Genomic DNA, 27,559 nt, shown 5'->3' on the forward strand with positions numbered 1-27,559 from the left:
ACCCCCTTCTTCCTTCTATAGGTAACACGAAGCAACATTCATTCCTTTACCAAAATTATCCTTCCATGAATTTTGGGGAAATTACAAATTGCACGGTTACTGCCCCACCTCCTGCCTTGTGTTATGTGATTTATGTGATTTGTTAACCTCTCCATGCTTTGTTTTGGAATTATTTCTAATAGTTGTTTTATCTTGAACTGCGCTTTTTACTGGCGCTCTTCCACAACTTCTTCAGATGTTTTGTCAAATCATTAAAAGCTCCAGTACAGATTCAGGCCTTTAAGCCCATCAGATCAGCACTGACTATTAATCACCTCGAGTCTCATTTTCTAAAATCTCATTTTCACTTTAATCTCTAAAGAAATGGGAATAAAATAAGAATCCCACTCATTCCACTCTCAAGAATAAAATGACTTTCTCTGTTTCTAAGTGATCCTACCTGCCGTTAGAAAACCACAGCACAGAAAGAGGCCTTTCGGGCCACTGTGTGCATTCCAACCATCAAGTGCCCATTATACTAATTCCATTCACCAAGAGATAGTCTTGTGCCTCTCCTAAGGTACAGCAAATGGGGCAGCTCAGTGGCACAGCAGTAGAGCTGCTGCCTTACAGCACCAGAGACCCAGGTTCAATCATATAACCATATAACCATATAACAATTACAGCACGGAAACAGGCCATCTCGACCCTTCTAGTCCGTGCCGAACACATATTCTCCCCTAGTCCCATATACCTGCGCTCAGACCATAACCCTCCATTCCTTTCCCGTCCATATAACTATCCAATTTATTTTTAAATGATAAAAACGAACCTGCCTCCACCACCTTCCCTGGAAGCTCATTCCACACAGCCACCACTCTCTGAGTAAAGAAGTTCCCCCTCATGTTACCCCTAAACTTCTGTCCCTTAATTCTCATGTCATGTCCCCTTGTTTGAATCTTCCCTACTCTCAGTGGGAAAAGCTTATCCACGTCAACTCTGTCTATCCCTCTCATCATTTTAAAGACCTCTATCAAGTCCCCCCTTAACCTTCTGCGCTCCAAAGAATAAAGCCCTAACTTGTTCAACCTTTCTCTGTAACTTAGTTGCTGAAACCCAGGCAACATTCTAGTAAATCTCCTCTGTACTCTCTCTATTTTGTTGACATCCTTCCTATAATTAGGCGACCAAAATTGTACCCCATACTCCAGAATTGGCCTCACCAATGCCTTGTACAATTTTAACATTACATCCCAACTTCTATACTCAATGCTCTGATTTATAAAGGCCAGCATACCAAAAGCTTTCTTTACCACCCTATCTACATGAGATTCCACTTTCAGGGAACTGTGCACAGTTATTCCCAGATCCCTCTGTTCACCTGCATTCTTCTGACAAAGAGTGCTGTCTGTACAGAATTTGTACATTCTCCATGTGACCTGCATGGGTTTTCTCTGCGTGCTCTGTTTTCCTCCCACACTCCAAAGACGAACAGGTTTGTAGGCTTTGGTTAAATTGTCAATTGTCCCTAGTGTGTGTAGGATAGAGTTAGTATGTGGGGATCGCTGGTCGGCGCGGACTCGGTGGGCCGAATGGCCTGTTTCCACGTTATATCTCTAAATTATGCCTTGTTCTTTAGCTACCTTCTGTTCACATACTTAAGAATGTTCTTAGGCCAAGCATTTCTATCACAAGGTACAGCAATGTAGGCCAGAAAATTTGCTTGTGAAGGGTAGTGCAGGATTCACCATGAAAGTCCCAAGTATTCCTTCTGATGTTGAATTGAAGTGGTGGTAGGTTTCCAAATTAAATCAGATCGGCAGAAGTGGTGTTAATCTCAGTAGTGTAGTGAGACCAGGCAGGTAGAGCAAAATGTTCTTTATTAGCGAAACAACTTGGTCAGGAATAAACGATCTAAGCTCCTGTCGTCGTGATGAGCACTAACTACTGAACATACTGAAAAGCCCGCGAACGAACCCCCAGACACGTGACAGTCCCGACCAATGACGAGGGTTCTGGATATACAGCTTCACCACTAGGTGCTGCTACAGTAGCATAAATATGCTGAACAAGCTGAACGTCAACATGCTTTAGGTAAAACTCATTTGGGTGAATGATTCCTGCATGCTTAAAGAAGTAGATATGTCATGCATTGGATCTTAAGGCCCATAATGTATTCAAAGTACCGCAGACTTATCATGACTTCCATCAGGTATTGCTTTTACTTAATTCTCAGGAAGTTTGTGAAAGAATACTTGGAGGAAGTTGTTCCCAATTTTTCCTGACTAACAACTCCACTGCTTTGCTCCTTGCAGTACATCTATCGCTGAGAAAAATGTTCTTCTCCTGAAGTCCTACGACTAACAAACTTGTTTTCCTTTTAAGACAACCCTTGCAGGGGGGGAAAAAAATATTTTAACTTTCCCAAAGATTTGGGCATTAACACTTAACACTTACTTAAACTGTTGCTTCCTGTCGATCTCAGTTGTTGCATGTCGTTTCCTTTGCCTGGGAATGTGATCATCACCTGACCTGTTATTCACTCACAGTGATAAACTCCAGCTTTAACAAACATTTTTTCATATTTCAGCTTCTGTTGTCTTTTCCCTCTTTTCTCTCTCTGCTATTCTAGTGATCTTGACAAAGACTTTTGGAATAACAATGACAGCACAGTACAAAAGAAATGGAGTTCCTACCCTCCAAAGGAGTTCATTCTAAACATTTCGCCTTATGCACCATATGGTGACCCTCGTCTTTCACTCAAGTGAGTTGCTTTCAATGGTTTGGTTGTCTATCGTATGTAAAGCTTCCTTCCCCTGTCTTTTACCCATCCACCCAATCACCCACTCACGCCCACTCCCAAACCCCTTCGCAAACCCCAGAGGTCAGCTGACCACATGGGAACGAACAACCCTCCTGTCCCTGCGCCTTGCTTGAAGCTCGCAACTGCAAACCTTTCCTCCCCTGATCCATCTTCCCAGTGTGGGAGAGCAGAGGGTTGCTCGTTGAGGCCTGTACCCATACCCTCTCAATTACACTGTGGTTAAAAAAAAATGCTGCTTATAAAAATGGCTGTCTGATGGAATTTCTTTGGCTGCTTAATCCCCTTTTTGCTGTTTTATTTTTGAGCTTTGGAAGAAAGGTGTGCACTGATGTGCTTTAGTGGCAGATCTGATTGACTCCGATCTTCTACTAGGGCTGACTCATTCTCTGTCCACTCTGCTTCCTGTCCGTACTAGTGGCTCTCTCATGTCCGGTAACAAAGCTCCAGTAGCTGAAAAAGAAACACGCACGGCCGAGAAGCAAACCCGCAGCAACAGCATGAAGAGCAGTGGATCTTCCAACAGTAATCGGGGTGAAGCTGCCAATGGGAAGGTTGGGAAAGGTGGGCGATGGTACACAGTGCAGAGTCTCCTAGCGTCGGGCAAGCTCAACCAAGCTAAGTGAGTTTAAACTAGTAGTTATGTACTTACCGAGACTGTGACAGCCAAAGAAATCAGTCTTTCGATAATGATTAATGATATTTGCAGGAAATTGAAACGTGTCTTCACCACATGACTCCCTCCCCCCAGCAGCACGGGACCCCATCGTTTGTCCATTACACGTACACATGCATGGGATTTAAGAGTGTTTTATACTTTCTAATTGTATCCATTCACTTGCCATCACGATCATTTGCTTTATCATGCCCACAATACCATTGAAAGTCTCACTAACACTTTACTCGGCATGCTGTGGATCTAATACACGATGGATGTTCATTGCAGCTTTTTGGGCCTGTTTTCTCCCTGTAACTGACTGGAAGTGCTCTGGTGGGAGGTAAATTGTTTTTTTTTTTCCCCCAATAGCAGCATGCTGAGGAGGGCAACCACAAATGACCTGTCCAACCTTGTGACCAGATTGTTAATACATTGACAAATATGAAGTTTGACATCGAGCAGGCAGGGAAACAGTACTTTCTCTGATAATATTGTTTTACTGGCTTTGGTATCAATAGATGCAATGTGTATTATCAACAAAACTATTCCATGTACAATGTTGTTCATAAACAAAGTCTATTCACCACATTTATTGCCTTATTCCAATCAGGTCCTTGATTTTGTAAATGATCCTGTAGAAGAAATAAAAAATAATCATCAAGCCAAGTTAGGAGAGAAAATTTTAAAATAACAAGATGTATTTTCAGTTAGATAATTATGAAAATTAAATGGATCTTGTGCCAAGCAAAAGCATAGCTTGGACAAACTTGAGGCAAGTTTAGGATCACATGTTTTCTAAAAATAAAAGTAGGTTATGTATTTAGAGCGAACCATATCATTTTACATGGGGATGAGGTCTTTGCAATCACCACAGAACTTTATTGCCACATCATGTTCTCTCAATAGCTTGCCAAATGCTACATCCTTAATGGCCTGTGACTAAATGCACTAAAACAAACATTTTTAAATAACTCATGAAGATGGTCATTCATGCATTATTGCTTCTAGTGTCCTGTTCTTCTCTGGTGGAAAAAATAGTGAGAATATAGCCAATTTTCTTTTTCTTCTGTGGTAACTTGAGGGACAATTGTGTATAAAGCAGAACTTGTAGTATATATAGTATTATGTTTCATTATTGAAATATTTTGTGTCAGAGAATTTACACAAAGATTAACTTCTCATCAAAATACTTCCTTGGTATTAATTCTGAATCTTTATACTGCACATATAATGCTATCTTAGAATTTTACCATTTTTCTTACTTGTAGTTAATTATGTACGAGAGCAATGTCATAAAACAGTATGAGTCTGCTTGTCCAAAATGTGATGATAATGGCATGCTCCTGCTGGACCTGTTATGGGGATGACTTTAAACTGATGCTGCATTTTTTAGATAGGCGGTAGATATAAGGAACTGCATATGCTGGTTTACATAAAAAAGACATAAAGCGCTGGAATAAAGTGTTATTCAGCATCAGGCAGTATCTATGGAGAATATAGATTTGACCACTGGATTTTTTTGCCAGTCTTGTGGGTGCAGGGTTTAATATATTGGTGAATTGTTAAATTTGATTCAGTTTAAAAATGCAAGAATGTGACTTGGAACAGCGGCTGGGTGTGTATGCATCTTGAAAGCAAAACTCAAAGTGCATCTGCATAAGGTGCCAAGAAGGTTTGGGGACACAGGTAAGGTGAAGGGTCATGGCAGGTTTGCAGATTGGGAGTGTAACTAGGTACAAAATTGTTTTAACAGATTTGGAAGAGTAACTCTAATTTCCTGGGCCATACAAGTAACAGTGAAATTAATGCTCTGGGGTCTTGCCTCATAACACCACAAGCTAAAATTGGGGAGAGCATGCATACCCTTTAATAATATAATCTTAAATAGCATGTATTATAATGCATGCGTCCTTGATTTTCACTTTAAAAAGTGTTCTAACACTTGGATCAGATGCAAACTTTGTTCATGCAACAGCAAACCCTCAGGAAGGTTGCTACAATTGACAATCATTCTCCCCACACCTCCCCATTTCAGGGCCACTAATTCTGCCCAGACATCCTCAGAACCATGCCTCTTTACACAAGCTAATTACTCATTACCATGAGCCAGCAGCACACTAAACATCATTGCAATGCATGAATTAGCAAGAAGGAGTCATACAACGTGAGTTATTTATGAAACAAAACCACCCAGAGTGTGCTTAGCTTGACAGGGACCCTTTGCCACTGTCCACATTGCTAGGCTGTTCTTGGACCTAGGGTTTCCAAGTCCCTTTTGATTTCCCTGCCTTCTTTTGCTGCAAGCTGAATAATTAACATCTAAAGTGACTCACAAACCTCCAACATGTTGTCGAATTATTATTCCTTCCCCTTGGGTGATAATCCATTTCTGTGTTGAATAGCACTTAGAAGAAGTACTGAGGTTATCAAGAACTCAGATGGGTGGAGGAACTGGGTGGAGGAACTTCAGTATCCATCACTAAGTGTATTTCAGCAACAACATCACTGATCGAGCTGGTCAAGTCCTGAAGGACACAGCAGCCAGATCGAACCGACAGCACTTGGAAAATCTACTCAGCCTTACCCTCATCATTGTATCAGTCACAGCTGCCCATGACACTCAAACAATTACACTCTGCCCTTTACTAGACACGTGGATAACATGATGGAATTTGTTGCACCTGACTAAGTGAGTGTGCCTGCAAAGGACATTAGAAAGTGCAAAGCCATCATAATCGAAACAGTTCAAGTCAAAGTCGGCCAACCTAAACTCACAGCCTCTTCCACAGGGAATGGTGGCTTCAGTCAGGGTATGCTATCTGTAAAATGTACTGCAGCAAATTTCCCTCCCAACCGCTGTCACCCAGAGGGATAAGAATGACAGCAACATGAGAGCAGCTCAGCTTATCAAATTCATGTGCAGACATTAAAATCATGAGGGTTGCTTTGGGCAAAAAACATGCTGGAAAAGCGAATGTAAAAATTGAAGTTTCTTGGGATATAGTTATTATCAGATCGCTGAGAGTACTTACCTAGTTGATTTGTTTTACCATCATAACTTGAAAACACATTGGGAACTTAAGGGAATAAAAAATTTAATACACCTTCTGAGTAGCTCAGTAAGTGTATCTTCATCACAAAATATGCATGAGTTTGAGTAGGTAGCTCACTAGGACCGTCTCAAAAGTAATAGAGGTACGGCCTTCATCGGTCAAATATTGAGTGTTGAAGTTGGAATATGGGCCAAACACAGGCAGGTGGAACTAGTGTAGATAGATCATGTTGGTCGGTGTGAGCAAGTTGTGCTTGTTTCCACGCTGTATGACTATAATTACGGAATGGCATTAAATGCTGCCTGGTAAAGCTTTAACACAATCAGGGAGTCTTAAGGGAACAATAAGAATAGTTATTAGATTAATATCAAATGTTTCACATGACACATCTGCTGGATTTGAGCAAAGTGTTCTATTGATTGAATACACATTTTGAGTTCCGCTGCTAGGTCACAGGTTATGTCTTTAAAACTGTCCAAAGAAGATTCAATGAGTGATGTTGAGTCCATGATAGACCCGATTAAATACGAACATTGTAAAGAGTGATGAAGCCAAATGATCTCCAGCTCTCTGTGTTCTTAGTGAAGCAAATATGGTTGGGAAGAGTTTGGAGCAACCTCAAAGTGATACAGTTGAGTCGTATGATAGTTAAAACTATTATCAGTGGTTTTGTTTTTTTTTAAATCGAATTGGAAATTTAATTTGACATGTTTTATAATGTCACTTGAAATGTTATCAAATACTGATGATATAATGTTCCTTGCTTTAGTGAAGAGAAATGTTACAAAACTTAACTTTCCAGAAGCTTATTGCAGTGTGATAAGAAGATATATGATGGAGCAGAACGTGCATGTTTAACAGAAATACACAGTGGCTCAAATTAACATTTTGTTCAAGATGAACGTATTAGAATAGCATGATGTATTGGAATACTGACACTTTAAGTTAAACTATTCTCATAATTCGGTAGTTTGCATTTTGCACACATTTTTATTGAAATTATCTTATAATAGTAAAAAGATTCATCATTTCTTTAGGCAATTGAAGGGATATTGTAATTATAAGAGTTGCTTAGGGCATAAACATCCTGCAAAAGCTAGCATGAAGGATGAATTAAGATCATCAGTTAACACTAACAACTTATCGAGTTGATTAGTTTTAAATTATGACCTGATTCTACAAAAAAAAGTAATTTGTGGATATTTAAATTCGCTCACTTTTTTGAGGGCATGACTATGAATGCTTAATAGTATGGAGTGAGCATATTTTGCATATCAGATACCACAGTATAGCTATTTTGTTGATAATGAATGGGAGCCTAACCCAGTTTAAATTCCCACTTCAATTGTGCTTCACTCCTTCTATAATGAGTATTGTTTGGTGGGAACTAAAACATTTTTCCATTTGTACTGTCTAAGGTATTGCATTTAATCATCTGAGGCTCACGGAATAAGGCAAACACTTGGCATTTACATTTAATTATGCAGTACTTTAGCCATTGTAAAAGTTCCCAATTTCACTTTAATTGAATGGAAAGGCTAATGGAGTTCAAGTTCAGGGTCTAAAGATGACACTGTGAGTCCAGGGTGAACCATAGCTTAATTAATTGCATTTTATAGGAATAAAGGTTAGCTTCACTATATATAAAAAAGCAGTTGAACTATTTGCTGAATAAGGCTGATTTTAGAGAAGTCAGTTTTATGAAAAATGAGGAGTGATCATAATCTCTTTATTGGGCCAGGTTATGTTAGATCTGGTTGGCCACATCTATCCCTGCAAGCTTATTCTCCTGTGGGCCTGATAGGAAATTCAATCACAAGAACACAGGAAAGTAAGAGCAGGAATAGACTACCAGTCACCTCAACTGGACGGCACAGTGGCATGGAGGTAGAATTGCTGCCTCACATCACCAGAGACCCAGTTTCGGTCCTGACTATAGGTGCTGTCTGTACGGAGTTTGTACGTTCTCCCTGTGACCGCATTGGTTTTCTCCCGGTACTCCAATTTCCTCCCGCACTCCAAAGACATAGTTTGTGCGTTAATTGGCTATGGTAAAATTGCAAACTGTCCTTATTTTGTGTGGGATAGTGCTCGTGTACTGGGTAATCACTAGTCTGTACATACTCGGTTGGCCTAAGGGCCTTTTTCCGCACCGTAAATCTAAAGTCAAATCTGCCCCACCAATAAATATCATCATGGCTGATCTGTGCTGGCCTCAACTCCTCTTATGTGCCATTTCCCCAAATCATCAACATTTCAAATATTTATCTACCTATCCAATGAAAGATCTGACATTCACTACCCACTGAGAGAAACAAATTCCTACACACCTCCGTTTCAACTGACAGTCACAATTGCACCTTTCCCCCCTTGTTCTTGACTCTCACACTGGTGAAAACAGCTCAATATCTACCCCATCAAGCCTCGTTTGGACATTAAATGTCTGAATATAGTTTCCTCGTTCTTCCAAACTCCAAAAAACATAGACACACACTGTCTAGCCTCTTTTGTTAAAACAACCCTGTCATCCAACGAATCTTCCAATGTTACTACAGGTAGATTGTATTTCTTGGATAACAGTGTACAATTGTTCCAAGTGTGTCCTCAATTGCAGTCTCTCACTATTTAGATAATAATCCCCCTTTTGATTCCTCTTGCCTAACTCCGTGAACTCGCAGTTGCCCAATTTAAAATCTATTAGCCCAATCACTCTATCAATATCCCATGACAGAATTATAATGGTCTCATCAAAACACATCCTTTACCTATTTTAATGCAGGATTTCCACAATCTGAGTTGTATGGCGAAGTCTCAGCAACAGCTAGTCCTCAGGTGGTGTAGTTAGAAATCCTCTCTCAGAGTGCCTCCTTGGAGAGAAACATAGAAACATAGAAAATAGATGCAGGAGTAGGTCATCCGGCTCTTCGAGCCAGCACCGCCATACAATATGATCATGGCTGATTATCCAAAATCAGTACCGCATTCCTGCTTTCTCCCCATATCCCTTGATTCCGTTAGCCCTAAGAGCCCGAAGATGAAGTTAGTAACAGAGCTTTGACTCCTGTCAAAGAATTAAAAGCTGTTATACTGTATGCATTCATACTAAAATATAGGACTATCTTTAATCAAACTTTACTGGACTTTATCTTGAACTCTCATCCTGTATCTTTACACTGTGGATGGTTTGATTCTAAAGTGTAAATTAACTAAAAACATTACATTTAGGGGAGCATAGTGATGCACCAATAGAGCCACAGCCTTACAGTTCCAGAGACCCAGTTTCAATCCTGACTTTGGGTGCTGTCTGTACGGAGTTTGCAAGTTCTCCTTGAGACCACATGGATTTTTTCCAGGTGCTTCGGTTTCCTCCCACATTCCAAAGACGTGCAGGTTCGAGGGTTAATTGGTTTCTGTAAATTGCCCCTAGTGTGCAGGATGAGAAAGTGGGATAATGTAGAGCCAGTGATAGATGGTCAGCAGGACTAAGTGGGCCGAAGGGCCTGTTTCCAGGCTATATCTCTAAACTATTACTCTCCATTAAAATAAAGTTACAAAAACAAAGACTGTCCTCTTTATCAGTGAAGGTTAGCAAACTCGTTCAGATGAATGGGGTTATGCTAATGATTTGTGTATCCAAATTGTATCTGACATGTGGCTCAGTGTGTGACTGAACAAGATATTAGAGGAACCCAAATGTGACTTCCAGCATCTTTTGTATGTATGCACTGCATTGTTTTGGCCCGAAGGTCTGGCGAACCCTGATGCTCATGGTGCAGCCAGAGGTGGTTGTACAGGGAATCGCTGTTTGACTGGCTGTGCAGATGAATCCATAGTAAAAAATAGTTTTATATTAGTATAAATAGTATATTAATCATAATTTCCAGTTGCCAATTAAATTGATACTTCCAGTTTTCCATCTAGTTTGTAAATTCGCTTTACTTATTTAAGAATCTCCTTGCTTATCTGCGGGAACTCATGGCTGTGTTTTTTTGCTAGTATTTTCTGCCAATCTGCGATGTGTTTGTTGTCTATATTTGATACAATCCTTTCTCTCAGAATGTTTGCATCCACAGACTCATGTTCTCCTGTGGTCATCTTAGAATTATTTTCTGAACTCTGCTTCCTCATTTGCAAATATTTCCTTCAACAACATTATCAATAATAAGTGTGACAAGCTTCCTTAGGTTAGTTGATAGATCTCTCTATGTCAGCCACTACAGTTTCAGGTTGCTTACCTGCAGTTCAATTAAGTCAGGAAGGAATTAGAATATGTAGGAAGGAACTTCAGATGCTGGTTTACACCGAAGATAGACACAAAAAGCTGGAGTAACTCAGCGGGTCAGACAGCATCTCTGGAGAGAAGGAATGGGTGACATTTCCGAAAAATCACCTATTCCTTTTCTCCAGAGATGCTGTCTGACCCGCTGAGTTACTCCAACTTTTTGTGTCTATCTGAGGAATTAGAATACATTTCAGCTGAACATGTGGCTAAGGTAAAGGTACGTTTAACTTCCAAAACACCTGTAATTTTATCCTCAACTTCGTTGTCCTGTTGTTACCTGCTTTCTAACACCTGAGTTCAACCATAAGCTGAGCTTTAAGCCTAACATTGGGTCAAGATTGCTTTCATCCAGCTCAGTTAATTGAGGTGCATCCAACCTTGGTTCTGCCATACCTCAGCTATTGAAGTGTACTCTTTGTTATCTTAAGCTTCTTAATACTCTTTTGCCTCAAGCTGTTTCCTTTATCAACACTTTGTTCTCTGTCATGGACAGTACAGTACTATTCACTTCTTATCTTCTAACCCACCTATCTCCGTCCATTTTGTTGTTTACCAATACTTCCTCGTCTTCAACAGATCCTTTCTCTTCACTCTTCTCCAGGCTTACATCCCATCTGCTCTGGTTGACTCTTCATCTTCTGCCACTATATAATATAGTGGTACCATGGCCTCTGGCTTCCTTGACTTTGGTCCCAGGAAGATTTTCATTGAATCTCTCTCTTGCTACCTTCTTCCACCTTATACTGCTTATTGCTAAAATATGTTGTTGCAATCATCTCTTTCATTTTTTCTATTGCTTCTCAACATCTTATAGTGTTTTGTTATTGGCGTAAAATAACTGAGCTTATTATATATTATAGCAAAACATCAATGCAAAGGTAGATTGAGAGTCCAATTTGAGTGATGGATTTATGTATCGATTTTTTTAAACTATAATGGCTGTACTCTTAAAAAATATAAAGTGCGATCCCAAAGGAAGTGAGAATCTCAAGCAGCCTATCAGTGTGGGATGACTTGTTCTGAAGCTTGTGCTCACAGTAAGGTGGCTTTCTCTGGATAATGATTTCAGAAACATTAATAAATCTCTAAGGAATTAAGTGAAGCTCATTACCCTTTTTTTAGTGTATTTATTTCAGACTGAAACACTCTTGTGTCTTGTTGCTCAGTTGGGATGACATTTTCTACACCTCTAACAATCTGTAAACTTATAGACAGACTTATATACCCTTTGTTATTTTCTTGTATGTTCAAGTGATTTCTGATATCAAAAAAGGCAGTTTACAATTGTGTTGGGATCTTATACATTTAAACATACCATTGCAACCTTAAGACCAGCTCCTGATAAATCTTGCACTCCAGAAATTGATGTCCAATATATAACTGGGAGGAAAAAACTAACTGGGGGAAGTCAGCAGATCAGGTGGCATCTTCTTCAATGCTGGAGTGGAGAGGAGGTAGCTGGTAGGAAAGGGGGAGTGGCAGGAGTTGGTCAGTTATAGGTGGACCCAGGAAAGGGCGGATTGACACATGAGTCAAGTTGTGGAACGAAGGGTTGAGATGGTAATGAAGGTGGAGGTGATAAGTGGAGAAGACAAAAGGCTGCAAGTAATGGAATCAGATAAGTTTTGAAGGTGGGGAATGAAAAATGGAACCAGAGGGAGGGATGGTGGGAAGAAGAGAACAGGGGGAAGGGTTCAGTGTTTGGGTGTGTGTTCCAGTTTGCGTGTTGCTTCACTCTGGCAGTAGAGGAAGACAAGGGCAGTCTCTTGTCCCTGAATGACTGAGAGGATTTGTATAAATATATGTGGTCCTGGCAGCACAGGGCTTTCTGTTAACAATTTCACACATTTATTACTGCATTTACATAAAAGGTCCAGAATGTAATGTGTGTGTCCTCCATTTTGATATTAACATTCTATCCAACCCATGTGTATAATTGCCATTCAGTGCCACATTAATCCCCCATCATACTTAGTGCTGCTTTGTGAGTTGTTGTTTATTATCATCTCTCTCATATCTGTACTGTTTTAAGTACTAGAGGCAACCAAGAACATGCCTGATGAATGTCACTCTATTTCACTACCAGAATTTAAAGTGTGTGCGTGTTTGGATGAAAAGTTGTTTTGTGAGTGGGTCACCGATGTTTACTTTGCCTTAAAGCGTTGGAAATTATAAAGAGCTTTGTGAACACCAAATTTAAATTTGATAATCAATATTTGGCACCCTAAAATACAAAACCAGTACATTGTTGCAGCGGTAACCGAAATCTGACTTTATAGTTCTGTCAGTTTTATAACATTTCAGAGCTGAAATGAGTCTCAATAGGCCAATTGCAATGTACTCCTCCAACGCACACCATTTATTGAGCAAGTAATCTTTGTTGCACGCTCTGGCTTTGGAGACACTGCTTACTGCAGATCTTCATGAAAATTGATAGTAAAAGTGTCCGTGTGTGATCTTGCAAACATTTTGAGTGTCTTCTAATACTTTTGCAGATGCTTTCAGTCAGTTGAGAAGCTGTGTGGGAAATGAAAGGAAGGGATTTCCAACAATGGTGTGCCCAATTTAAGAAATATTAATTCAAAATCAGAATTTATGTTTGAGGCAAATTTATAAACGTTCATGTATGGGAAGCAGACATTACAGCATTAGATAATCATCGTCAATAATTGATAAACGATTCTGCAGTTCTTAATTAATCAAATGGTGGATTGTTTCTTGTTGAACATAGTAATGGTGTAACAATTCTTTGATCTTTTTAGTTTAAATATTTAATTCTATTACTTTAACATATTCACACACTATTGCACTGTTTGTCCCATCCTGCACTGATAAACCCGTACAAACACAAAACCAAATCTTAAATAGAGGATAGGACAGGGTTTAAGTCATACGATGGATGGTAGAACGATTACTGCTCTGCCTTCCTGCTGTGAGACTTTTTATGATATTAATTTATTTACTGTAAAAACTTGTTGCAATAGAGATGCTCTTGAGCAATTGGGTTTTATTGACTGTTTCACTTTGGAATGTAACAAAGTCCCACCTGAGTATGTACAATGCCTGAAATGGAAGGTGCTTCATTTCTTGTCACCTTTGCCCTTGACCACTGGGAGTAGAATGTGTTGGCTGGAACTTTCTGTATCCTTTTATTTATATATATATATATAATTCCAACAGTTATTCCTAAAATTAATATATGAGTCGTTCTCATCTTCTCAAGTAAACTGGAATTGTACTTGTATCTCTCACCACTCTGAGATGCCAAAGTAATGTGGTGTTAAAATATGACAGTCAGCATTATTCAATTATGAATAACAGTGGAATGTTTCTGAGCTCATGTGAAAACAACCAAGCTGAAGAGAATATATGCAATTGAAGCTCATTGCATTAGTTATAACAAGGCATGCTTTACAGGGAGATTAATTCCCTTCAGCGAATATAGGTTCTTCTCTAATAAATACTTAAGTGGGTCAAAGAGTCTTCAAGTTCAAACACTGACTTTCTTTTTAAACCTTATATCTTCCACAGGTATTAAAAGACCTTTGAAAAATAAGGTATTAACACTCATTTTCAAATACTATTTCCATTAATAGGGAAAAACCAAAGGTCAAACATCCTCTGAAAAACAGCAGTTAACTGTCTACATATATCTTTTTCTCTCTCTCTAATTTATATTCTGTTGTCATTGATCTATTTGTACAGCCACACTAAGGATATTAAGACCGTTCAATCTTGCCCTAATTACACAGGTTTTCTCCCTACATGTAACATTAACACAGATGCCATTGTATTGTCCAGAAAAGTCACATGCTTGAGATGCTTAATGACAGGAATGAGCAACTCTACATGCCGAATAGTAAGACTCTGGAGACGCATTGATTTCCATTTGCCTTACCTGTGTGCAAATGTGCTCGCAACAAGTCATTTCTGTAAATAAATGTTTGTGACTCCGAGGTTTAGCTGTCTAACGTCCTAACTATTTTAATCCTAATGCTGATCGCCTGCCTTCCTGAAACAGCTTTTTTTCTAGTAACCCTGAGCTCCATATACGTCAAGGTGCTTTTTTGAGGAACCTTGCTGTGTTCTAATAACCAGTGAAAACCTAATACATTGTGTGATGAGGCAGGAGTGAGAATAAATATAATTGAAATCAGAGTTGCTAATGCTGTGTTGTAATTGTGTGGTGATAAGGAAAAGATGCTTACTTGTCAGTAACTATGTGTTAATGATCTATGAGTCCAAAACCAGGCGTCCAACACACTCGAGACGCATAGATGGACTTCACTGCAGGTTGGCTAACTCTGCTTTGCTTTGTGTTTTTCTCCCTTTACTCTATCTTTCCGCTCTTTCCTTCTGGCCCCCCCCCCGCTGTTCTGTTAGCTTGGATGAGCCGTCATTGTCAGCAGCCTCCACGCTAGAACACATATCCACTCCGCCAGGGGACCAGCCGTCGAAATGCCCACGACCTCGGACGCTGCAGAGGCAGCAGAGCCTCCAGCAGCCATTGCAGCAGCATAGACCTACCCACCACCAGCCTGCCACCAGCCAGAGCCTCGGGCAGCTTCAGTTCCAGCAACAGTCAACCTCGGGCAGCCGGTCTCCCTACAGAGCCCAGCAAAGGGCGGGCTGTACAGCAGGCACGCGCAGTCGCACGGCAGGCGGACACAGCCGTTCCAATCCCGGGAGCTGGGACTACGTCATGGGACAGCTCCGTAATCGAGGGTTAGATATGAAGTCTTTCCTGTAAGTCTCTCTTCTTTCTTCCTTCTAACTCAAAGCAGAATTCTTCCCCCTTCTAATGAACTTTTTTTAAACCTGGTCGGGACCCGTGAAACCTCTTTCAATTCCCAGCCAGGTTCTGCACTCCTTGCCCACCGCAGTATGGTTTGATATGTTTTATGCAAAATTCATGAAACGTGGGTTTGTGCAGGAGATAATCGGAAGAAATATGTTTTATGTTCTGAATTGCAGGACCTGTTGGATCAATCATCGAGTCTAATGAAGAGAACCACACTGTAATGTTAACATGTTAAAATGAAGGAGAACTTCAGTTCAAGTCTAATGATTCAATTATACTTTATTGTCACATGTCACAGTGAAATTATTTTTTTTACATGCAACACACAAAGTACACAAAAGAGTCGGCACATTTCAGGCACCAACAAAGTTACTAAAACTACACATTAGAGTCATATTGGTCCCTCTCGTTTTCTCGGGTATAAAATGCTGGTATTGCTTTTGCCAATGTCAAAACATAGAACATAGAGTAGTACAGCATAGGAACAGGCCCTTCAGCCCACAATGTCTGTGCTGAACACGATGCCACGAACAACTCTTTTCGGCCTGTACATAATCCATCTATCCCCATTGCCTGCACATCCATGCGTCAGTCCAAATCACTTGAAAGCCACTATAGTAACTGCCGAAACCACCGCCCCCAGCAATGCATTCCAGGCACTCACCACCCAGTATGTAAATAACTTGCCCTGCACATGTCCTTTAAACTTTGCTCCTCTCACTTTAAACCTCTGCCTTCTAGTCTTTGATATTTCCACCCTGGGGAAAAAGGTTCTGACTGTCTACCCTATCTATACCTCTTAAAATTTGATATACTTGTATCAGGTTTTCCCTCAACCTCTGGTGTTCCAGAGAAAACCATCTGTCCAACCCCGTACAGCTCAGGCATCATTCTGTTCTGAGGGGGAATCTTATAGAAACTTACAAATTTTTTTAAGGGGTTGGACAGGCTAGATGCAGGAAGATTATTCCCGATGTTGGGGAAGTCCAGGACAAGGGGTCACAGTTTAAGGATAAGGGGGAAATCTTTTAGGACCGAGATGAGGAAAACATTTTTCACACAGAGTCTCTGGAATTCTCTGCCACAGAAGGTAGTTGAGGCCAGTTCATTGGCTATATTTAAGAGGGAGTTAGATGTGGCCCTTGTGGCTATAGGGATCAGGGGTTATGGAGAGAAGGCAGGTACAGGATACTGTTGGATGATCAGCCATGATCATATTGAATGGCTGTGCAGGCTCGAAGGGCTGAATGGCCTACTCCTGCACCTATTTTCCATGTTTCTATGTTTCTATGTTTCTTCTTCACCCTCTCCAAATCTGCACCGTCTCTAAATCTCCAAAACTGATCGCCCCAGTTCCTGTAGTGTGGCGATCAGAACTGCACGTAATACTCCAAAAGAGATCCAACCAGTCCTATAAAGCTGCATCAGGATTTCCTAACTCTGATACTCAATGCCCCAACCAATTCAAGCATTCCATATGCCTCTTTTACCACTCTATCTACTTGAGTTGAATTCAGAGGTGCTACATTTATAGATGTCATTATTCAAGTGGTAGAAGAGTGTTTCTCAATCTACATGCTGCCTCTATCACAAGCATCATCTCTAGATGACATGGCATCCTGTTTAAAAATGCTTCTTTTGTATATGATAGGAAGCAGGTTTTGTGGGTATACACCACCGTCACAAATGCAGCCCAGTATAGCAAACAAATTTACAATCACTCAGACAGACATAGCATGCATGCCTGAACAATTTGTTCTGTTTCCAAGAAACCATGGACTGTGAACATTCTCCAGTTCATTTCCCAAATAATTTGCCCTTAAAGAAAATGTTGTGTACACACAGAATTTTGAATCTTTGGTGCATTGAAGCATACGTTTGAACCTAAGACTTGTAACTGCTGGAGTTTTTTTTAAATCATTTTTAAACACTTACTATTTTTTTTAATTTACTATATAAGTCATCTTTTGTTCATCATAAGAAAAAAAGCATTGTTTGCAATGATCCATGTGCGTTAACTATTGTTGTGTCAAATGCATCCCATTAAAAAATTTATTTTTGCAAAGATAAGAAATGGAAAAATTATTGCTAATGTGTACACAACTCAATGAAATATGTGCACGCATCAGTCATGATCCCGCTATCATGATGTTGTTGCACTAACTACCTGCTACATCTGTGCAGATGTGCACACCTCGAGCAGTTCAACTGGTTTCTCCAATGCAACTACCTTAATCAAATATGGAAAGACTGGAAGTTTATTGAGCTGTTTTTAAGTTTTCAAAAGTTGAAAGGGAAGCACATATTTGACACAATTCTAGTAATAACATTATAACCAGACTATTTGTTTACCATCAGTGATGCAACATGTGATGTGTATGTGTTTCAGTGAAATAATTAAAGGTGGTTTTAACTGTGGTGATGCCATCTGCTGAGCTGATTTTGCCAAAATATATCATTTACCCTGAAAATGTTACATTGACAAATTCAGTGATTGTCTTGCTTTTGCAAATTTGTCATATATATGTATAAAAATCAGCACCGTCTCATTAAGATCAAAAATACTATGTGCAGTTTCTTCAGGATAATAATAAAGACCAAAAGAATAAAACCCCAATATTGGAAGTGGACTTTATTAGATAGATATTGTGCCCAAAAAGTTCAGAGTGTGTACAAATTATGAGAGGTGTTCTTGAATGGTTAGCACAGATACTTAAAGAATGAAAGAATTTAAAATAAAATTGAACCTGCTGATATTGTTTAAGACTATTGCTAAACAAACATCACCTATTCTGCATATACCTGAAATACTTGAACTCTACTGGACTTTATCTTGCACTAAATATTATTCCCTTTATCATGTATCTGTACACTGTGGACGGCTTGATTGTCATCATGTATAATCTGTCTCCGCTGACTGGTTAGCATGCGACAAAAAGCTTTTCACTGTACCTCGGTACACGTGACAATAAACTAAACTAAAACTAATAATATTATACATGATCTGGTAATGGCAATATACTACAGTTTTGGTCTTTTGACCAGCAAGTTGTGGTAAAGTCCTAACCCATCTAAACTTCAGAAAGCATCTTGATCTGTGATATTCAACAAATACCATGGATTTAAACAGTGTTGGTCAGGCATCATGCTAAATTGCTGAATATTCAGCACATCTGCTGTGAACATTTTCCCTCTGTAACTATTGGAGGATTCTGAATGGAAGAAGGTTATCTAATGAATGACCTGGATAGAGTGGATGTGGAGAGAATGTTTCTAGTAGTGGGAGAATCTAGGACCAAGGACACAACCTCAGAATAAAAGGACGTACCTTTAGAAAGGAGATGAGAAGGAATTTCTTTAGTGAGAAGATGGTGAATCTGATGAACTCATTGCTACAGAGGCTGTCATTGGGTATTTTTAAGGCAGAGATTGACAGAAACTTGATTAGTGAGGGTATCAAGGTTTACAAGGAGGGCAGGACAATGAGATTGAGAGTGAAAGATTGGTCATACCATGATTGAGTGGCGGAGTAGACTCATTGAGCCGAATAGCCAACTTCTGCTACTATGAGGTGAACCTATGAACTTATGATTTGCCAAGTATTACTTACAAGTTAATTCCCATCAAACTCTGCGCTGCGCAGGACAAGAGGATTTTTCCCATCGATTAAAAATAAAAGAGTTATTAGCGTTTAAAAAATGTTGAGATTCCCTCTCCTGAAGGCCACGCCCCTTCCGGAGGGACTATAAAACCCGGTAGTGTTGAGTGCCTCAGTCAGTCTCTGCAAGATGGGTGGGCGAGAGGGTCACGTCTCAGTCTGAGCTGTGAATAACACTGAACATATGTCTACTAAACTGTGAGTGTGGTTTTACTGACCTTGAGTGCCCTTAATATGGTTTGAAAATGTGGTTGGTTTGAAAAAGCACAACAAATGGTTGGTGGTGGTTGGTTTGAAATAAAGCACAGCAAATGGTTGGTGGTGGTTGGTTTGAAGTGGCAAATGATTAAAAGTCTAAACTTGACAACTTCCTGTTTGCACTGTATATTGATTTTAGATAAACGCTACCACTTACGGCTGTGATTTTTGGCCCTTACTCCGTCCCCCTCCGCTCATCAGGTGCAGAGGATTCTTCCCATCAATGAAAAATAAAAGTGTTATTAGTGTTTAAAAAATGTTGAGAATCTCCTGTCAATCACGCCATAAAGGCCACGCCCCTTCCGGTGGGAAGGGGGAGGGATTATAAAACCCGGAAGTGTGGGTGTGGCTCAGTCTCTGCAAGATGGGGAGAGAGGGGTCACGACTGTCTGAGCTGTGAATCAACTGAACACACTGAATGTCTACTGAACTGTGAGTGTGGTGTTTATGTGGTGTTTTGTGTGGTTTTATGGTGGTTTTATGGTGATTTCACCCTGCTTGAAATGGTATGAAACTGCATTTGAATGTGGTGGCCTTGCACCCTGCTCGAAGTGATAAGAAACTGCACTTGAATTTGGTGGCCTTGCACCCTGCTTGAAATGGTAGGAAACTGTATTTGAATTTGGTACCCTTGCACCCTGCTTGAAATGGAATTTCAAGGAATAGCCATGAGTCAACTGCCAGCCCACCAGCTGTGAGTGAGCTGCCAGCACATCAGGCTTGAGTGACTGAGCTGCCACCCCCAAGAATCCATTTGGCCCACAATGTCCATACTAGCCCTCTGGAAACCAGTCCCTTCAGCCCACAGTACCTATACTAGCGCTCCAGAAAGCCCCCCCTCCCCCCTCACTGGCCACCAATATTGGAATTGGTGGAGAGGTAGAATATTGCGTTGGGGGACCAGCCCTCCTGTGTGAACATGGGACCCAACGGGTCCCACTTAGTCTAGTATATTTTAAAAGATTATAAAGCAGGAAAGCAATAAAACCTCTAATGATGATAGTGCTAGTGTACAGGGTGATCGCTGCTCACCATGGACTCGGTGGGCCAAAGGGCCTGTTTCTGTGCTGAATTTCTAAAAGTTTAAATTCTGAAGACTTTATGTTGTGATAATGATACAGTGTAATTTGCCATTGGCAAGTTTGGGGTAATCTGGAATTGGAACACAGTTACCTTTCTAATGGTTGCATGAAGAATTAGAGGGTTTGAATTTGAAGAACAAAGAAACATAGTCCACAAATCCAGTTGCCTGCCTTGCCAATATCACCATAGCGGGTATGAAGATTGATTTCCTGGTAATGTGACAATGTTAATTTCTAGATCCAGTTGTCCAAGAACTTGTCCAGGCATTCTCTGACATGAGTAGGGAGCAACAGCAGATGCAGGTTTAAACCGAAGATAGACACAAAAAGCTAGAGTAACTCCGCGGGTCAGACAGCATCTCTGGAGAAAAGAAATAGATGACATTTTGGGTCAAGACCCTTCTTCGGACTAAGAGTCAGGGGAAAGGGCAACGTTTCAAGAAGGATCAAGAAGGATGTTTTTAAAACGTCACCTATTCCTTTTCTCCAGAGGTGCTGTCTGACCCGCTAAGTTGCTCCAGCTTTTTGTGTCTATTCTCTAACATGACTTGTACTTGCCCAAGTAAAAAATCATCTCTCAATCATAGACAGGACATGTGGTTTGCTTGGTCAGACCATCGCTGGGATAAATAATAGGTGATAATGGTATGCCACTAAGCAGCTGGTGTAGACATTCACAATTGTGAATCGCACAGTATGTGATGGAATTATTCAGTGGAATAGACTGTCAGATTAAATTAACCACCTCTGATCCAAAGTTAATTCTTTCCTCTGAAGAGACCATTTGAGGTTTAATTTTAACCACAACCAAGGTCATGATGAGACTGTGCTGGAAGCTATGCATGATTCAACCAGTGTGCATTACTGTTATACTGCAAATAAGCCTGACAATTTGTTTGATTTCATCCAGTTATGTCTGCAGAATGATGTATTACATCCTGGTTAGCAAACCCTGACTGAGTTGATAGGTGAAACGGAATATTGGATTACAAACCATATGATAGAGGCTTCCACGGCCAAATTCCTATTGGTTTTGAACACATGAACTTACTGAAGTCAAGTAAAAAAGACAGAATTTAAGTTCTGAGCAATCATAAATTATAATCAGACCATCTACATTCTGGTACCCTGATATTTTGTTCCTGATGGCAGTACAAGTCCACCACCAAATTTCCGGCACCCTTGGTTCCAGAGGATTTCTGGATTATCCGTTTAGAAAACATAGAAAAATAGTTGCAGGAGTAGGCCATTCGGCCCTTTGAGCCAGCACCACCATTCAATATGATCATGGCTAATCACCTAAAATCAGTACCCCGTTCCTGCTTTATCCCCCATATCCCTTAATTCCTTCAGCCCGAAGAGCTAAATCTAACTCTTTCTTGAAAACATCCGGTGAATTGGCCTCCACTGCCTTCAGTGGCAGAGAATTCCACAGATTCACAACTCTCTGGGTGAAGAAGTTTTTCCTCATCTCAGTTCTAAATGGCCTACCCCTTATTCTTAAACTGTGACCCCTGGTTCTGGACTCTCCCAACATCAAAAACATTTTTCCTGCATCTGGGGGGGGGGGGGGGGGGGGGAGTGGATTTTAAGTGCACGCTCGTAATTTGTGCCATATTAAAGAAGGTTCCGGACCAGTTGCCAGAGAATCGATGGTGGACCTGTAGTTTGTAGTGTGATAATAAAATACCATCCACAAGCTCTCACAGACTTGCAACCTTTACACTACCTTCCGTAGCTTAAAATATTTTCTAAGTGATAAAATGTTTTATTTAATTGTGTCCACTATCTACATTTTCTATAAGCACCAAACACAGGCTGATGGCACTAGAGTCGACAGGGCACCTTGGTCGGATTGGACAAGTTAGGCCGAAGGGTCTGTTTCCGTGCTGTATGACATGGCTATAGTTGAACATCAGGTTTGATGATGAATTTGTTGATGAGGCTGAGCGATGCTGTCAAGACCATCCCTGGAGGCGTACGCTCATGGACACAAGGACGATTCTGAGCCAGGTGCAAATGCTGAGACCTTTGTTCTCTGGCTGTGATGACTCAATGCTGTTGACTGCCTTGAAAGTTGATAGACCCTTTTGATCAAAGCCCACTTGCCTGCCCTGTCCTGGGTACGGGACTCCAGCACTCTTGCAGGAACGCCACTGTGCTTGAAGCTATCTTTGATAAAAATCGCTTTGTCGGAAGTCCCTAGTTCCAGAGCTCTGGGCAGGAAACTGGTGTGGTGTCGGGGAGCTGTCTATACGGATTACACATTCTGTCCAGCACAACAGTGCCTTCAAGGTCACTGCATTTGTGCTGTACTGTTCTATGTTCTTCAGAAGAAGAAGGGTCCCAGCCGAAAAACATCACCCATCCTTTTTCTCTGGAGATGCTTCCTGAACCTCTGAGTTGCTCCAGCACTTAAAGGATTTCAGTATATGGTGCCTGTGTATATCTGGTCATTGGGTATTCCTACTGGTCCTTTGTTAAAATAACTAGCTTCATTATCACCTTAAAATGTTTAGAGGAAATCTACATGCTTGACAGGCATTTCATGGAATGCTTTATTGCGAAGGTTCTTGAAGGCTTGCATCACATCTGTGAGTTTGCATCCTTCACGTTGCCTGCTGTGTAGTTAAGTCACAGATCCTTTTGCTTTGCTGTGAAACAGAATTGAAAAAGCAGCAAGGAAATGTCAAGCTTACTTCAAGATTCACCTTTCATTAAAGACTGATTTGCAATTCCTAGTCCAGCAGCCAAGTTCCTCACTCAAAATTGCCTCCACTGCTTTAAGCAATGCTACTTCTAATGACTGCATGTAGCACCTTGCCAATTGTGGTATAATTGCTATGATTCAGTGGTATATATGTTCCACTATCTTTCCTCGTGCCAATACAACTGCCAGCTTTCTCCATTCACCTGGCTTTTTTTCATGTGCTGAATATTTTGTAAAAGATCTCAATGATTCAAATTCCTGGAACGTAGAACATAGATCATTACAACAGAAGAACTGGCCCTTCGGCCCACAATGTCTGTGCCGAACATGATGCCTAGACCATCTCTTATCTACCTGCACACAACACATATCCCTTCATTCCCTGCATATCTTTATCCATTTTCATCTTGAAATATGAAAAGTTATCGGTTTCATCACTGAACTAAAAGCTCATAGGCTTCACTCGTGTTGTGAATTAGTTGGGGATTTTGGCAAAAGACATGAGGAGCTTCTTCCCCATGGCTACCAGACTCTAAACCAATCATCTATTTCTGACCATCTTCCACCATCTATTTCTGACTCCCTTCCCAAGCCATGAACTCTTAACTACCACATTAGATAATCCCATCATTGCATTTTAGTATATATTTTTACACTTTTTTACATTTGATTCAGATTGCTCTGCAATCTTTGCAACGTTTTGCATCCATAGTTGTATTTATTATTGTATCTGTCATAATCATATACTGTTTACTCTATGAGTTTCATGCAAACAATGAATTTTGGTGCACCCTGGTGTATGACAATAAACTGATCTCAATCTAATCTATTGTGAGCAGTACCCAGCAGTATATCTTCACTAGGCTATTTAAAGACAAAACAATGGACACCAATCAGGTTCTAGATAAAAGAAAATTGAGGAAGGGACCAAAAAGTGATTAAAATAATCCTAATAATAAGCCTTATTTTGTGTGTTGTGCACTACTATCCTAATATTAATATACTGATTGCATGTTAATCTCTGAGCTGGGGATATAAGAGATTCTCATTTGGTTTAAATATTCCACTATGGGAAAAGAGAATATAATGACATTACATTACACTTCCATCAAATTCTTGGGGTTAATAATGACGTTTTACTCATCCAAGATCAGTAACCAATGACTTCGCCTCATTCCAATGCATAAATCAAAATATACTGCCTTGCAGAATGGCCAAAATAATTGGTCATATGAGTCCCATACCTATCAATCAAGTCAGGGTTTATATTTGTTCCGTGGCATCTAAGTCTATCATTCAGCATTTGTTAAGCTGTCTGGAAATGAATAAAGTTTGATGTTATGTTTGAGAACTCAACAACTTTTTCTCCAGGTCTGTAATTCCATTGCTTTTTAAACCCAGAAATTCAATGTGCATAATATGCGATCAGTCTGGCCTCTGTGTTATATCAACCTTCATTGTTGTTGAATATTATTTTGGTGAAAGCATTGTTATCTATTACCTTAAAGACAATTTGGCCCTCCAAATCTTGAGGTTTTGTCATTCCTGATTGTAAATTAGGTTTTTGTTTTGCATGAAGGAGTGCATTTTGATATGTTAAATACAGCATATCGGGTTAATGGGAGAAAAAAAAATCACGTTGTTAGTAGAATAAGAATGCTCAAAAATGAAAGGATAACAATGATCGTTAGAAAACCCAGAGGCAGACGGCATGGATATTTTGTGCAGAAAATGTGATCATTCCTGATTCTGGGGGTATTATGATACTCGCGTGTAGAAGTAATGTTTAACACATAAGTTCTCACCTATTTTCAGCAGTTTTTCATGCTATTTCCTCACACTCAAAAAATATTTTGTATTTGCCTTAATAATTTAATTTTAAAGCCGACAGAGTTGCTAACCCGGTCTGATAATGAATCTTTTTCATGAATGTTGTGAAAGTTGCATCTCTTTCAGCGGTGCCTGGCGATAGTCTGCTATAATTTATAACATTTCTCTCCTGTGCTCTCAAATGTGTGCAAGCAAATTTGTACAACCAGTGAACATAATGAACCGTGAATGAGTGTGCAAAAACAGTTTGTTGAATCCTTTGCCACGTCAAATTTTGGTCTCTGATTTTTACCAAGATTAACTTCCCATGTAATAGTTCTTTGACCTGATTTCCATCTGGGCTGGAGTTTATTTAAACTGAAGTTCCCTAGTAAGTTGTAAATAAATTGACTTAAGATGGGCTTCCCTGATAACTCAGTTAAAAAGACCACTACCGAGTTTTAAACTGAGTCATACAGATCAGGAGGGTGCCCCCCCATTCGTTCCCCCGGCTGATCTCAGCTTTTGATAAAGTTTAATCTAATCTAATCTCCAATTTGCCTCAGCACCCTTAGGCTACCTAAAGGAAAATTAATCTTGGGTTCATGCTTATGAACTCTAACGTGCTGTAAAGTGTGTGCGTGTGCAGGGACAGGATCAGACTTAACTGCAGTGCACCCCACACCCCTAGCATTTGCCATCCACAATCACACTTGGACACTTGGATGAGGTGTATGGTAGACACCTGTGGGACAGGATGTTGTCAGCACCTGGAAGGGGAAATGAAGATAAAATTAAGAGTGTTTAAGATCTGAAACTGAAGAATGGTCCACATTATGCATCCTGGTGACATTAATCAGAGGTCAAACATCAAGGTTTTTGGGAGCTGAAATTCAATACGTTTTTTATTATCGATTCTGTGCATTCCAAATGTTTTATACATTGTCTTTATTTTTTAGTTGCAATCTATCTCTAACATGCAATTTATTCTTTTGCAACTTAAACAAACAAGATATATGAGACAGACAGACTTTTCGACTGTGTGGAGCATCACAGCTGAGTCCAATCCTGTCCTCGACTCACCTTGACCCATTCACACTTTCCAGCAGGAGTTATTGGATAACAACCAAGCAGGAACCTTCCTTAGCTCAAGGTACTGAGGCCTATTGTAGTGTCCTTACTACCATCCCTGCTGAGACCAGAACCCTTTTTGTTTCAAATTTGAGAGAACCTTCGTTTGCAGTCTCAGAACAAATCCATTACAAATAACAATGAATGAGCTTTTAATTTTCTCACGTCATGCATCTGAAAATGCACTGTTCCTTTTTTTGTAACTGAATCTAAAAGGGATCTACACATTCCTTCAAACTCTTATTTTCATGGCATGCACACTTATCTCCAACTTCCCTCTTTCCCATATCGTCCATTTGCATTGTAACCCTAATTCCAAACTAATCCCCTTTGGTACAGTTATGTCCAAACCAGAGTTTTAGCTCTGCCTGTTGTATATTGGAATCTTTCTGTCTGACCTACCTTTCTCTCCCTGCCCTATTCCTCTGAACGGGTTTCCTCAGTGAAGGCCGGATGGTGGTCCTGTCCCTGGTTATGGGTCTGACAGAACAGGATGACTTTGCAAATATCCCCGATCTACACACCAGCAACAGCCAACAAATCCAAGGCACGCAGTCAGACAAAAGGTATGAATCTGACAAAAAAGGAGAAGAAAAACTGATCGCAGTCTAAATTGAGAAGATGAGCAGGAGAATTGAGTGTATGTTGTAGGACACTGTGTGTTGTAGTAATAGTGAATGGGTGCGAGAGCAAGCCTTGGTTCAAGTAATGTGTGTATAACATGCTAGTGCCTTAAGAATGTGGAACCACTTCTGTGTGTATGTATTTCTAATATGTGTCAATATTGCAGGAGTAACAACAACAAAAACTATCACAACCCATACGGTAATTCCCAAATGTGGTTACTTTGAGCTTGAATGGGTATCAAATTCCTCGTATGTTGCAAAACATACTTGGCTAATAAATTACTATTTTGATTATTACTATGATTATAATTTGCCATTACAAAAGGCATGAGTTAAAAGCAGTTCAGTGCAGAATGATGAAATTGATAGTCAAACTATGAAATATTCATTGGTCAACCAAATTTCCAATCCTGTACTTTTTTAATTCCCAATGTCTGTGAAGTGCAAAACTACTATACTTTAAATGTTGTGGAAACTGATGTGTGGTTTTATTTTTTATTTATAAATGATTTTGAAATCCAGATTTTTCTTTCACTTTCTCTCCATTCCTCTTCTGATCCGTGACTTCATCACAGAATTGCGCTGGGATTATCTGTGCTGATTACTGCCATTACTCTTTTCTTATCAGATATATTGTGTCCTCACTTCTCACCACAATTTATCCCAACAGCTACCAGTATCTTTTCCATTT

General features: G+C 40.0%; 1 protein-coding gene across 2 annotated transcripts in view; it reads left to right on the forward strand.

Annotated features, from left to right (window-relative positions):
- Positions 1 to 27,559, forward strand: part of syt7 (synaptotagmin 7) — a 403,875-nt gene that overhangs the window by 321,753 nt on the left and 54,563 nt on the right. Inside the window, exons 4-7 of one of the 2 annotated variants that reach the window (XM_033039047.1) lie at positions 2,612 to 2,743; positions 3,219 to 3,422; positions 15,177 to 15,539; positions 26,686 to 26,808. The exons of the other annotated variant lie outside the window; for it this stretch is intronic. Coding sequence (XP_032894938.1) covers positions 2,612 to 2,743; positions 3,219 to 3,422; positions 15,177 to 15,539; positions 26,686 to 26,808 — 822 coding nt within the window. The remainder of the gene's footprint in view (positions 1 to 2,611; positions 2,744 to 3,218; positions 3,423 to 15,176; positions 15,540 to 26,685; positions 26,809 to 27,559) is intronic. 2 annotated transcript variants of the gene reach the window in all.

This window comes from Amblyraja radiata, chromosome 20 (assembly GCF_010909765.2).
Source record: "Amblyraja radiata isolate CabotCenter1 chromosome 20, sAmbRad1.1.pri, whole genome shotgun sequence".
NCBI lineage: Eukaryota > Metazoa > Chordata > Chondrichthyes > Rajiformes > Rajidae > Amblyraja > Amblyraja radiata.